Source organism: Podarcis raffonei, chromosome Z (genome assembly GCF_027172205.1).
Source record: "Podarcis raffonei isolate rPodRaf1 chromosome Z, rPodRaf1.pri, whole genome shotgun sequence".
NCBI lineage: Eukaryota > Metazoa > Chordata > Lepidosauria > Squamata > Lacertidae > Podarcis > Podarcis raffonei.
The window spans coordinates 748,571-763,570 of record NC_070621.1 but is presented as its reverse complement, the minus strand read 5'-3'; the positions used below and the strand labels follow the sequence as shown (position 1 = coordinate 763,570).

The window sequence follows — 15,000 nt, the reverse complement described above, 5'->3', positions numbered from 1 at the left end:
TGCATTCTAATTCTTACTTTATAATTTCAATTTATTTAATCATGAATGCATTCTAATTCTTACTTTATAATTTAAATTATAAATTTAAATTATAAATATTTAAATTATAACATTAAATTTAAATTATAAATATTAAATATATTTAATATTTAAAGTATTAAATATAGTATTTAATCATGAATGCATTCTAATTCTAATTCTTACTTTATAATTTTCATTTATTTAATCATGAATGCATTCTAATTGCTGCCTTCTAATTCTTATTATAATTTTCATTTATTTAATCATGAATGCATTCTAATTCTTACTTTATAATTTTATTTAATCATGAATGCATTTTAATTCTTATTTTATGATTTTCATTTATTTTATCATGAATGCAACCTAATTGCTGCCTTCTAATTCTTATTATAATTTTCATTTATTGAATCATGAATGCATTCTAATTCTAACTTTATAATTTAAATTATAAATTTAAATTATAAATATTTAAATTATAAAATTAAATGTAAATTATAAATATTCAATATATTAAATATCTAAAGTATTAAATATAATATTTAATCATGAATGCATTCTAATTCTAATTCTTACTTTATAATATTCATTTATTTAATCATGAATGCATTCTAATTGCTGCCTTCTAATTCTTATTATAATTTTCATTTATTTAGCCATGAATGTAACCTAATTGCTGCCTTCTAATTCTTATTATTATTTTAATTTATTTAATCATGAATGCATTCTAATTGCCGCCTTCTAATTGTGATTAGCCTTATTATTATTATTATTATTAATTTAATCATGAATGCATTCTAATTCTTACTTTATAATTTTCATTTATTTAATCATATTTCTCTCTCCCTATTTCTCTCTCTCTCTTTCTCTTTTTGTATTTTTATTTCCTTCTCTCTCTCCCTTCCTCTCTTCCTTCCTCCCTTCCTCCTTTCCCTTCTCTCTCTCTCTCTCTTTCTTTCTTTCTCTCTCTTTCTCTTCCTCCTTTTCTTTTTTCCTTTTCTCTCTCTCTCTCTCTCATTCTCTCTCTTCCTCTCTTTCTCTTCCTCCTTCCCTTTCTCTCTCTCTCTTTCTCCCTCTTTCTCTTTCTCTTTCTGTATTTTTATTTCCTTCTCTCTCTCCCTTCCTCTCTCCCTCCCTTCCTATCTTCCTCCTTCCCCTTCTCTCTCTCTCTCTTTCTCCCTACTTCTCTCTCTCTCTCTCTCTTTATCTTTTTGTATTTTTATTTCCTTCTCTCTCTCCCTTCCTCTCTTCCTCCTTCCTCCCTTCCTCCTTCCCCTTCTCTCTCTTCCTCTCTTTCTCTTCCTCCTTCCCCTTCTCTCTCTCTCTCTCTCTCTCTCTCTCTCTCTCTTTCTCCCTATTTCTCTCTCTCTCTCTCTTTCTTTCTTTCTCTCTCTCCCTCTCTCTTTGTATTTTTATTTCCTTCTCTCTCTCCCTTCCTCTCTCCTCCTTCCCCCTTCCTCTCTTCCTCCTTTCCCTTCTCTCTCTCTCTCTCTTTCTTTCTTTCTCTCTCTTTCTCTTCCTCCTTTTCTTTTTTCCTTTTCTCTTTCTCTCTCTCTCGTTCTCTCTCTTCCTCTCTTTCTCTTCCTCCTTCCCCTTCTCTCTCTCTCTCTCTCTCTCTCTCTCTCTCTCTCTCTTTCTCCCTATTTCTCTCTCTCTCTCTCTCTCCCTCTTTCTCTTTCTGTATTTTTATTTCCTTCTCTCTCTCCCTTCCTCTCTTCCTCCTTCCTCCTTCCCCTTCTCTCTCTTTCTCTCTTTCTCTTCCTCCTTTCTTTTTTCCTTTTCTCTTTCTCTCTCTCTCGTTCTCTCTCTTCCTCTCTTTCTCTTCCTCCTTCCCCTTCACTCTCTCTCTCTCTCTCATTCTCTCTCTTCCTCTCTTTCTCTTCCTCCTTCCCCTTTTCTCTCTCTCTCTCTCTTTCTCCCTATTTCTCTCTCTCTTTATTTCCTTCTCTCTCTCCCTTCCTCCTTCCCCTTCTCTCCCTCCCTTCCTCCCTTCCTCTCTCCCCCCTTCCGGGAATCCAGCGCAAGCACCAGGAGATCCGCGCCATGCGCAGCCAGCTGAAGAAGATCGAGGATCTGGGAGCCGCCATGGAGGAGGCCCTGATCCTGGACAACAAGTACACCGAACACAGCACCGTCGGCTTGGCCCAGCAGTGGGATCAACTGGATCAACTGGGGATGCGCATGCAGCACAACCTGGAGCAGCAGATCCAGGCCAGGTGAGGAGAGATCCCTGGGATCCAGCGGGATTGGCTGGGGAGGCAGGGGCAGCAGATCCAAGCCGGGTGGGAGAGATCCCCCAAGATCCAGGGGTGTGAGAGAGAGATCCCGAGATGGGGATCCCGACTGGGGAGGACAACCTGCACAACCTGGAGCAGCAGCACAACCTGGAGCAGCAGATCCAGGCCAGGGGAGAGGGATCTCCCAAGATCTGGGGTGAGAGAGATCGTTCCCTGAGATTTAGGGGGATCAACTGGGGGTGCGCATGCAGCACAACCTGGAGCAGCAGATCCAGGCCAGGTGAGGAGAGATCCCCGAGATCTAGCTGTGTGAGACAGAGATCCCTGAGATCTAGGGTGAGAGAGATCCGAGAGATCTAGGGGGATTGACTGGGGAGGCGGATGCAGCACAACCTGGGGAGGCAGGTGTAGCAGATCCAAGCCGGGTGGGAGAGATCCCCCAAGATCCAGGGGTGAGAGAGATAGATCCCGAGATCTAGGGTTGAGAGAGATACGAGAGATCTAGGGGGATAGACTGGGGAGGCAGGTGCAGCAGATCCAAGCCGGGTGGGAGAGATCCCCCAAGATCCAGGGGTGTGTGAGAGAGATCCCGAGATCTAGGGTTGAGAGAGATCCGAGAGATCTAGGGGATCGACTGGGGGGGCAGGTGCAGCAGATCCAAGCCGGGTGGGAGAGATCCCCCAAGATCCAGGGGTGAGAGAGAGAGATCCCGAGATCTAGGGTTGAGAGAGATCCGAGAGATCGAGGGGGATCGACTGGGGAGGACAACCTGGAGCAGCAGCACAACCTGGAGCAGCAGATCCAGGCCAGGTGAGGGAGAGATCCCTGGGATCCAGCGGGATTGGCTGGGGAGGCAGGTGTAGCAGATCCAAGCTGGGTGGGAGAGATCCCCCAAGATCCAGGGGTGAGAGAGAGATCCCGAGATCTAGGGTTGAGAGAGATCTGAGAGATCTAGGGGATCGACTGGGGAGGCAGGTGCAGCAGATCCAAGCCGGGTGGGAGAGATCCCCCAAGATCCAGGGGTGAGAGAGAGAGATCCAGAGATCTAGGGTTGAGAGAGATCCGAGAGATCGAGGGGGATCGACTGGGGAGGACAACCTGCACAACCTGGAGCAGCAGATCCAGGCCAGGTGAGGGGAGATCCCTGGGATCCAGCCGGATTGGCTGGGGAGGCAGGTTCAGCAGATCCAAGCCGGGTGGGAGAGATCCCCCAAGATCCAGGGGTGAGAGAGATAGATCCCGAGATTCAGGGTTGAGAGAGATCCGAGAGATCTAGTGGATCGACTGGGGAGGCAGGTGCAGCAGATCCAAGCCGGGTGGGAGAGATCCCCCAAGATCCAGGGGTGAGAGAGATAGATCCCGAGATCTAGGGTTGAGAGAGATTCGAGAGATCGAGGGGGATCGACTGGGGAGGACAACCTGCACAACCTGGAGCAGCAGCACAACCTGGAGCAGCAGACCCAGGCCAGGTGAGGAGAGATCCATGGGATCCAGCGGGATTGGCTGGGGAGGCAGGTGCAGCAGATCGAAGCCGGGTGGGAGAGATCCCCAAGATCCAGGGGTGAGAGAGATAGATCCCAAGATCTAGGGTTGAGAGAGATACGAGAGATCTAGGGGGATCGACTGGGGAGGACAACCTGGAACAGCAGCACAACCTGGAGCAGCAGATCCAGGCCAGGTGAGGAGAGATCCCTGGGATCCAGCAGGATTGGCTGGGGAGGCAGGTGCAGCAGATCCAAGCCGGGTGGGAGAGATCCCCAAGATCTAGGGGTGAGAGAGATAGACCCCAAGATCTAGGGTTGAGAGAGATCCGAGAGATTTAGGGGATCGACTGGGGAGGCAGGTGCAGCAGATCCAAGCCGGGTGGGAGAGATCCCCCAAGATCCAGGGGTGAGAGAGAGATCCTGAGATCTAGGGTTGAGAGAGATCCGAGAGATCGAGGGGGATCGACTGGGGAGGACAACCTGGAGCAGCAGCACAACCTGGAGCAGCAGATCCAGGCCAGGTGAGGGAGATCCCTGGGATCCAGCCGGATTGGCTGGGGAGGCAGGGGCAGCAGATCCAAGCCGGGTGGGAGAGATCCCCCAAGATCCAGGGGTGAGAGAGAGAGATCCCGAGATCTAGGGTTGAGAGAGATCCGAGAGATTGAGGGGGATCGACTGGGGAGGACAACCTGCGCAACCTGGAGCAGCAGATCCAGGCCAGGTGAGGAGAGATCCCTGGGATCCAGCGGGATTGGCTGGGGAGGCAGGTGCAGCAGATCCAAGCCGGGTGGGAGAGATCCGCAAGATCCAGGGGTGAGAGAGCGATCCCGAGATCTAGGGTTGAGAGAGATCCGAGAGATCGAGGGGATCGACTGGGGAGGACAACCTGCACAACCTGGAGCAGCAGCACAACCTGGAGCAGCAGTCAGGCCAGGTGAGGAGAGATCCCTGGGATCCAGCGGGATTGGCTGGGGAGGCAGGTGTAGCAGATCCAAGCCAGGTGGGAGAGAGATCCGAGAGATCGAGGGGGATCGACTGGGGAGGACAAGCTGCACAACCTGGAGCAGCAGCACAACCTGGAGCAGCAGATCCAGGCCAGGGGAGAGGGATCTCCCCGAGATCTAGGGTGAGAGAGATCGTTCCCTGAGATTTAGGGGGATCAACTGGGGATGCGCATGCAGCACAACCTGGAGCAGCAGATCCAGGCCAGGTGAGGGAGATCCCTGGGATCCAGGGGGATTGGCTGGGGAGGCAGGTGCAGCAGATCCAAGCCGGGTGGGAGAGATCCCCCAAGATCCAGGGGTGAGAGAGAGAGATCCCGAGATCTCAGGTTGAGAGAGATGGAGGGAGATCGACTGGGGAGGACAACCTGCACAACCTGGAGCAGCAGCACAACCTGGAGCAGCAGATCCAGGCCAGGGGAGAGGGATCTCCCCGAGATCTAGGGTGAGAGAGATCGTTCCCTGAGATTTAGGGGGATCAACTGGGGATGCGCATGCAGAACAACCTGGAACAGCAGATCCAGGCCAGGTGAGGGAGGGATCCCCCGAGATCTAGGGGTCGAGAGAGATCGTTCCCTGAGATTTAGGGGGATCAACTGGGGATTGCGCATGCAGCACAACCTGGAGCAGTAGATCCAGGCCAGGTGAGGGAGACCCCTGGGATCCAGCCGGATTGGCTGGGGAGGCAGGTGCAGCAGATCCAAGCCGGGTGGGAGAGATCCCCCAAGATCCAGGGGTGAGAGAGAGAGATCCCGAGATCTCGGGTTGAGAGAGATCCGAGAGATCGAGGGAGATCGACTGGGGAGGACAACCTGCACAACCTGGAGCAGCAGCACAACCTGGAGCAGCAGATCCAGGCCAGGGGAGAGGGATCTCCCCGAGTTCTAGGGTGAGAGAGATCGTTCCCTGAGATTTAGGGGGATCAACTGGGGGTGCGCATGCAGCACAACCTGGAGTAGCAGATCCAGGCCAGGTGAGGGAGATCCCTGGGATCCAGCCGGATTGGCTGGGGAGGCAGGTGCAGCAGATCCAAGCCGGGTGGGAGAGATCCCCAAGATCCAGGGGTGAGAGAGCGATCCCGAGATCTAGGGTTGAGAGAGATCCGAGAGATCTAGGGATCGACTGGGGAGGCAGGTGCAGCAGATCCAAGCCGGGTGGGAGAGATCCCCCAAGATCCAGAGGTGAGAGAGAGAGATCCCGAGATCTAGGGTTGAGAGAGATCGAGGTGGATTGACTGGGGAGGACAACCTGCACAACCTGGAGCAGCAGCACAACCTGGAGCAGCAGATCCAGGCCAGGTGAGGGAGAGATCCCCCGAGATCTAGGGGTTGAAAGAGATTGTTCCCTGAGATTTAGGGGGATCAACTGGGGATGCGCATACAGCACAACCTGGAGCAGCAGATCCATGCCAGATGAGGGAGATCCCCCAAGATCCAGGGGTGAGAGAGATCCGAGAGATCGAGGGGGATCGACTGGGGGGACAACCTGCACAACCTGGAGCAGCAGACCCAGGCCAGGGGAGAGGGATCTCCCCGAGATCTAGGGTGAGAGAGACCTTTCCCTGAGATTTAGGGGGATCAACTGGGGGTGCGCATGCAGCACAACCTGGAGCAGCAGATCCAGGCCAGGTGAGGGAGATCCCTGGGATCCAGCCGGATTGGCTGGGGAGGCAGGTGCAGCAGATCCAAGCCGGGTGGGAGAGATCCCCAAGATCCAGGAGTGAGAGACATAGATCCCGAGATCTAGGGTTGAGAGAGATCCGAGAGATCGAGGGGGATCGACTGGGGAGGACAACCTGCACAACCTGGAGCAGCAGCACAACCTGGAGCAGCAGATCCAGGCCAGGGGAGAGGGATCTACCCGAGATCTAGGGTGAGAGAGATCGTTCCCTGAGATTTAGGGGGATCAACTGGGGATGTGCATGCAGCACAACCTGGAGCAGCAGATCCAGGCCAGGTGAGGGAGAGACCCCCCGAGATTTAGGGGTTGAGGGAGATCATTCCCTGAGATTTAGGGGGATCAACTGGGGATGTGCATGCAGCACAACCCGGAGCAGCAGATCCAGGCCAGGTGAGGGAGAGATCCCCCGAGATCTAGGGGTTGAGAGAGATCATTCCCTGAGATTTAGGGGGATCAACTGGGGATGCGCATGCAGCACAACCTGGAGCAGCAGATCCAGGCCAGGTGAGGAGAGATCCCCGAGATCTAGCTGTGTGAGACAGAGATCCCTGAGATCTAGGGTGAGAGAGATCCCCCGAGATCTAGGGGTGAGAGAGATCCCCGAGATCTAGGGGGATTGACTGGGGAGGCGGATGCAGCACAACCTGGAGCAGCAGATCCAGGCCAGGTGAGGGAGATCCCTGGGATTTAGGGGGATCGACTGGGGTGGCAGGTGTGGCAGATCCAAGTCAGGTGAGGGAGATCCCCTGAGATCTAAGGGGATTGACTGGGAGGCGGGTGCAGCACACCCTGGAGCAGCAGATTCCCACGAGATCTAGGGGGTCAACTGGGGAGGCGGGGTGCGGATGCAGCAGATCCGAGCCAGGTGAGTGATCCCCTGAGATCTAGGGGATCGACTGGGGAGTGTGGGTATGGCAGATCCGGGTGAGGGAGAGATCACTGAGATCTAGGGGGATCGACTACGGAGGTGGGTGCAGCAGATCCGAACCAGTGAGAGAGATCCCCCGAGATCTAGGGGATCAACTCGAGGTGCAGAGGCGGCACAACCTGGAGCAGCAAATCCAAGCCAGGTGAGAGATCCCCCAGATCTAGGGAATCAACTGGGGGTGCGAGTGCAGCACAACCTTGAGCGGCAGATCCAAGCCAGTGAAAGAGATCCCCCGAGATCTAGGGGTGAGAGATCGAGAGATCCCCAAGATCTAGGGGATCAACTGGGGGGTGCGTAGGCAGCACAACCTGGAGCAGCAGATCCAAGCCAGGTGATAGAGATCCCTGAGATCTCGGGGGATCGACTGGGGAGGTGGGTGCAGCAGATCCAAGCCAGGTGAGGGAGATCCCCGAGATCTAGGGGTGAGAGATCCCTGAGATCTAGGGGTGAGAGAGATTGAGAGATCCCCGAGATCTAGGGGATCAACTGGGAGTACGGATGCAGCACAACCTGGAGCAGCAGATCCCAGCCAGGTGAGAGTGATCCCCCAAAGATCTCGGGGGATTGACTGGGGGATGCGGGTGAGGCAGATCCAAGCTAGGTGAGAGAGATCCCCTGAGATCTAGGGCGATCAACTGGGGGTGCGGATGCAGCAGATCCAAGCCGGGTGAGATCCCCCGAGATCTAGGGGATCAACTGGGGGTGCAGAGGCAGCAGATCCAAGACAGGTGAGAGAGATCCCCTGAGATGTAGGGGGAGATCCACTCCCCGGACGGATCTCCCCCACCCTGTATCGATCCGCTCTCTGCTTTGATTAAATTAATAAATAGTAGTAATACTAATGCTGGTAATAATAGTAATAAAAGCGATTTGAATTATTAAATTAATAATAATTAATAATAATAGGGATAAAAGGGATTCGGAGGCCACGATTTGACGGCGTTAATGATTTAATAATAATAATAATAATAGTAATAATAGTAATAAAAGCGATTTGAATTATTAAATTAATAATAATTAATAGTAATAGGGATAAAAGGGATTCGGAGGCCACGATTCGACGGCGTTCATGATTTAATAATAATAATAATAATAATAGTAATAATAGTAATAAAAGCGATTTGAATTATTAAATTAATAATAATTAATAATAAGAGGGATAAAAGTGATTCGGAGGCCACGATTTGACGGCGTTAATTATTTAATAATAATAGTAATAATAGTAATAAAAGCGATTTGAATTATTAAATTAATAATAATTAATAATAATAGGGATAAAAGGGATTCGGAGGCCACGATTCGACGGCGTTCATGATTTAATAATAATAATAATAATAGTAATAATAGTAATAAAAGCGATTTGAATTATTAAATTAATAATAATTAATAATAATAGGGATAAAAGGGATTCGGAGGCCACGATTCGACGGCGTTAATGATTTAATAATAATAATAATAATAGTAATAATAGTAATAAAAGCGATTTGAATAATTATTTGAATTATTAAATTAATAATAATTAATAATTAATAATAATAGGGATAAAAGGGATTCGGAGGCCACGATTCGACGGCGTTAATGATTTAATAATAATAATAATAGTAATAATAGTAATAAAAGCGATTTGAATCATTAAATTAATAATAATTAATAATAATAGGGATAAAAGTGATTCGGAGGCCACGATTCGACGCCATTAATGATTTAATAATAATAATAATAATAATAATAATAGTAATAATAGTAATAAAAGCGATTTGAATTATTAAATTAATAATAATTAATAATAATAGGGATAAAAGGGATTCGGAGGCCACGATTCGACGGCGTTAATGATTTAATAATAATAGTAATAGTAATAATAGTAATAGAAGCGATTTGAATTATTCAATTAATAATAATTAATAATAATAGGGATAAAAGTGATTCGGAGGCCACGATTCGACGGCGTTAATGATTTAATAATAATAATAATAGTAATAATAGTAATAAAAGCGATTTGAATTATTAAATTAATAATAATTAATAATAATAGGGATCAAAGTGATTCAGAGGCCACGATTTGACGGCGTTAATGATTTAATAATAATAATAATAATTAATAATAATTAATAATAATAATAAATTTCTCTTTTCCATCAGGAACACGACAGGGGTCACCGAAGAAGCGCTGAAGGAGTTCAGCATGATGTTCAAGTAAGTAAGATTGATTGATTAATTCCCAATATTGATTGATTAATTGATTGATTGATAACTCCCAAGATGGATGGGTGGATTGAGAGATAATTCCCAAGATGGATTAATTGCTTGAGTAATAATTCCCAAAACTGATTGATTGAGTGATTGTTTGATTGATAATTCCCAAGATTGATTGAGTGACGATTCCCAAGATTGATTAATTCCCAAGATGGATTGATTGATTAATTCCCAATATTGATTGATTGATTGATTGATTGATTCATTGATTGATAATTCCCAAGATGGATGGATTGATTGATTGATAATTCCCAAGATGGATTAATTGCTTGAGTGAGTGATAATTCCCAAGACTGATTGATTGATTGATTGATTGATTGATAATTCCCAAGATGGATTAATTGCTTGAGTGAGTGATAATTCCCAAGACTGATTGATTGATTGATTGATTGAGTGATTGTTTGATAATTCCCAAGATGGATTAATTGCTTGAGTGAGTGATAATTCCCAAGACTGATTGATTGATTGATTGATTGATTGTTTGATTGATAATTCCCAAGATGGATTAATTGCTTGAGTGAGTGATAATTCCCAAGACTGATTGATTGATTGATTGATAATTCCCAAGAATGGATTGATTGCTTGAGTGATAATTCCCAAGACTGATTGATTGATTGATTGATTGTTTGATTGATAATTCCCAAGATGGATTAATTGCTTCAGTGAGTGATAATTCCCAAGACTGATTGATTGATTGATTGATTGAGTGATTGTTTGATTGATAATTCCCAAGCTGGATTAATTGCTTGAGTGAGTGATAATTCCCAAGACTGATTGATTGATTGATTGATTGATTGATTGAGTGATTGTTTGATTGATAATTCCCAAGATGGATTAATTGCTTGAGTGATAATTCCCAAGACTGATTGATTGATTGATTGATTGATTGAGTGATTGTTTGATTGATAATTCCCAAGATGGATTAATTGCTTGAGTGAGTGATAATTCCCAAGACTGATTGATTGATTGATTGATTGAGTGCTTGTTTGATTGATAATTCCCAAGATGGATTAATTGCTTGAGTGAGTGATAATTCCCAAGACTGATTGATTGATTGATTGATTGATTGTTTGATTGATAATTCCCAAAATGGATTGCTTGAGTGATAATTCCCAAGACTGATTGATTGATTGATTGAGTGAGTGATTGTTTGATTGATAATTCCCAAGATGGATTAATTGCTTGAGTGATAATTCCCAAGACTGATTGATTGATTGATTGATTGTTTGATTGATAATTCCCAAAATGGATTAATTGCTTGAGTGAGTGATAATTCCCAAGACTGATTGATTGATTGATTGATTGAGTGATGATTCCCAAGATTGATTAATTCCCAAGATGGAAAGAGTGATTAATTCCCAAGATTGATTGATGGATGGATGGATGGATGGATAATTCCCAAGATTGATTGATAATTCCCAAGATGGATTGAGTGATTAATTCCCAAGATTGATTGATTGATTGATTGAAAATTCCCAAGATGGATGGATGGATTGAGAGATAATTCCCAAGATGGATTAATTGCTTGAGTGAGTGATAATTCCCAAGACTGATTGATTGATTGATTGATTGAGTGAGTGATTGTTTGATTGATAATTCCCAAGATGGATTAATTGCTTGAGTGAGTGATAATTCCCAAGACTGATTGATTGATTGATTGAGTGATTGTTTGATTGATAATTCCCAAGATGGATTAGTGATTAATTCCCAAGATTGATTGATTGATTGATTGATTGATTGATGGATGGATGGATGGATGGATGGATAATTCCCAAGATTGATTGATAATTCCCAAGATGGATTGAGTGATTAATTTCCAAGATTGATTGATTGATTGATGGATGGATAATTCCCAAGATGGATTGATAATTGCCAAGATGGATTAGTGATTAATTCCCAAGATTGATTGATTGATTGATGGATAATTCCCAAGATTGATTGATAATTCCCAAGAAGGATTGAGTGATTAATTCCCAAGATTGATTGATTGATTGATTGATGGATTGATGGATGGATGATTCCAAAGATTGATTGATAATTCCCAAGATGGATTGAGTGATTAATTCCCAAGATTGATTGATTGATTGATTGATTGATAATTCCCAAGGTGGATGGATTGATTGACAGATAATAACCAAGATGGATTAATTGCTTGAGTGAGTGATAATTCCCAAGACTGATTGATTGATTGATTGAGTGATTGAGTGATTGTTTGATTGATAATTCCCAAGATTGATTGAGTGACGATTCCCAAGATTGATTAATTCCCAAGATGGATTGATTGATTAATTCCCAATATTGATTGATTGATTCGTTGATTGATAATTCCCAACATTGATTGATTGATTGATTGATTGATAATTCCCAAGATGGATTAATTTCTTGAGTGAGTGATAATTCCCAAGACTGATTGATTGAGTGATTGATTGATAATTCCCAAGATTGATTGACGATTCCCAAGATTAATTCCCAAGATGGATTGAGTGATTAATTACCAAGATTGATTGATTGATTGATTGATTGGTTGATTGATGGATAATTCCCAAGATTGATTGATAATTCCCAAGATTGATTGAGTGATTAATTCCCAAGATTGATTGATTGATTCCCAAGATTGATTGATGGATAATTCCCAAGATTGATTGATAATTCCCAAGATGGATTAGTGATTAATTCCCAAGATTGATTGATTGATTGATTGATAATTCGCAAGATTGATTGATAATTCCCAAGATTGAGTGATAGTTCCCAAGATTGATTGATTGAGTGGTCATTCCCAAGTTTGATTGAATTAATTGATTGATAATTCCCAAGGTGGATTGATAGATTAATTCCCAAGATGGATTGATTGATAATTCCAAAGATTGCTTAATTGAGTGATAATTCCCAAGATTGATTGATTGATTTATTGATTGATTAATTCCCAAGATGGATGGATTGATTCCCAAGATGGATTGATTGATTATTCCCCAGATGAATTTACTGATTGATTGATTGATTGATTGAATGATTGATTAGTTCCCAAGATGGATGGATTGATTGATTGATAATTCCCAAGATTGCTTAATTGAGTGATAATTCCCAAGATTGATTGATTTATTGATTGATTAATTCCCAAGATGGATGGATTGATTCCCAAGATGGATTGATTAATTATTCCCCAGATGAATTTATTGATTGATTGAATGATTGATTAGTTCCCAAGATGTATTGATTGATTGATAATCACCAAGGTGGATTGATAGATTAATTCCCAAGATGGATTGATTGATAATTCCAAAGATTGCTTAATTGAGTGATAATTCCCAAGATTGATTGATTGATTTATTGATTGATTAATTCCCAAGATGGATGGATTGATTCCCAAGATGGATTGATTGATTATTCCCCAGATGAATTTATTGATTGAATGATTGATTAGTTCCCAAAATGTATTGATTGATTGATTGATAATTCCCAAGATGGATTGATTAATAATTCACAAGATGGATTGATAATTCCAAAGATTGCTTAATTGAGTGATAATTCCCAAGATTGATTGATTTATTGATTGATTAATTCCCAAGATGGATGGATTCCCAAGATGGATTGATTGATTATTCCCCAGATGAATTTATTTATTGATTGATTGAATGATTGATTAGTTCCCAAGATGTATTGATTGATTGATAATTCCCAAGATGGATTGATAGATTAATTCCCAAGCTGGATTGATTGATAATTCCAAAGATTGCTTAATTGAGTGATAATTCCCAAGATCGATTGATTGATTGATTAATTCCCAAGATGGATGGATTGATTCCCAAGATGGATTGATTGATTATTCCCCAGATGAATTTATTTATTGATTGAATGATTGATTAGTTCCCAAGATGTATTGATTGATTGATTGATAATCCCCAAGATGGATTGATTAATAATTCACAAGATGGATTGATAATTCCAAAGATTGCTTAATTGAGTGATAATTCCCAAGATGGATTGATTCCCAATATGGATTTATTGATTAATTCCCAAGATGGATGGATTGATTCCCAAGATGGATTGATTGATTGATTTCCAGGATTGATGGATGGATGGATGGATTGATCATTCCCAAGATTGATTGATTGATTGATTCCCAATATGGATTTATTGATTGATTAATTCCCAAGATGGATGGATTGATTCCCAAGGTGGGTGGATTGATTGATTTCCAGGATGGATGGATGGATGGATTGATTGATCATTCCCAAGATTGATTGACTGATTGATTGATTGATAATTGATTGATAATCGCCTTTCCCCCCAAAATTCCAGGCACTTCGACAAGGACAAATCCGGCCGCCTGAATCACCAGGAGTTTAAATCCTGCCTTCGATCCCTCGGCTACGACTTGCCGATGGTGGAGGAAGGAGAGCCGGATCCTGAGTTTGAATCCATTCTGGACACGGTGGATCCCAACAGGTAGGAGCATTATTAAATTCAATTATTATTATTATTATTATTATTATTATTATTATTATTATTATTGGGTATAAATCCGGAATAAATCCAGAATAAATTGGAATAAATCCGGAATAAATCGGAATAAATTTGAATATATGTGAATAAATCCGGAATAAATTGGAATAAATCCAGAATAAATGGGAATAAATCGGAATAAATTGGAATATATGTGCATAAATCGGAATCAATCCGGAATAAATTGGAATAAATCCGGAATAAATTGGAATAAATCGGAATAAATTGGAATATATGTGAATAAATGGGAATAAATCCGGAATCAATGGGAATAAATCGAAATAAATTTGAATATATGTGAATAAATTGGAATCAATCAGAATAAATCTGAATAAATCCAGAATAAATGGGAATAAATCGAAATTAATTGGATTATATGTGAATAAATTGGACTCAATCGGAATAAATTGGAATAAATCCGGAATAAATCGGAATAAATCGAAATAAATTTGAATATATGTTAATAAATTGGAATCAATCGGAATAAATTGGAATCAATCTGGAATAAATCGAAATAAATCGAAATAAATTGGATTAAATCCAGAATAAATGGGAATAAATCGAAATAAATTGGAATATATGTGAATAAATTGGAATCAATCGGAATAAATTTGAATATATGTGAATAAATTGGAATAAATCCGCAATCAATTGGAATAAATCCGGAATAAATGGGAATAAATCGAAATAAATTTGAATATATGTGAATAAATCCGGAATAAATGGGAATCAATCAAAATAAATTGGAATAAATCCGGAATATATGTGAATAAATCCGGAATAAATTGGATTATATGTGAATAAATTGGAATCAATCGGCATAAATCCAGAATAAATCGAAATAAATTGGATTATATGTGAATAAATTGAAATCAATCGGAATAAATCCAGAA

The 15,000-nt window shown here is 42.6% G+C and overlaps 1 protein-coding gene across 1 annotated transcript in view; it reads left to right on the top strand.

Annotated features, from left to right (window-relative positions):
- The window catches only part of SPTAN1 (spectrin alpha, non-erythrocytic 1), a 194,926-nt gene that overhangs the window by 177,222 nt on the left and 2,704 nt on the right, over nucleotides 1-15,000 (top strand). Inside the window, 3 exon segments of the mRNA XM_053373414.1 lie at nucleotides 2,038-2,234; nucleotides 9,491-9,544; nucleotides 13,904-14,050. Of these exon segments, the coding sequence (XP_053229389.1) occupies nucleotides 2,038-2,234; nucleotides 9,491-9,544; nucleotides 13,904-14,050 (398 nt within the window).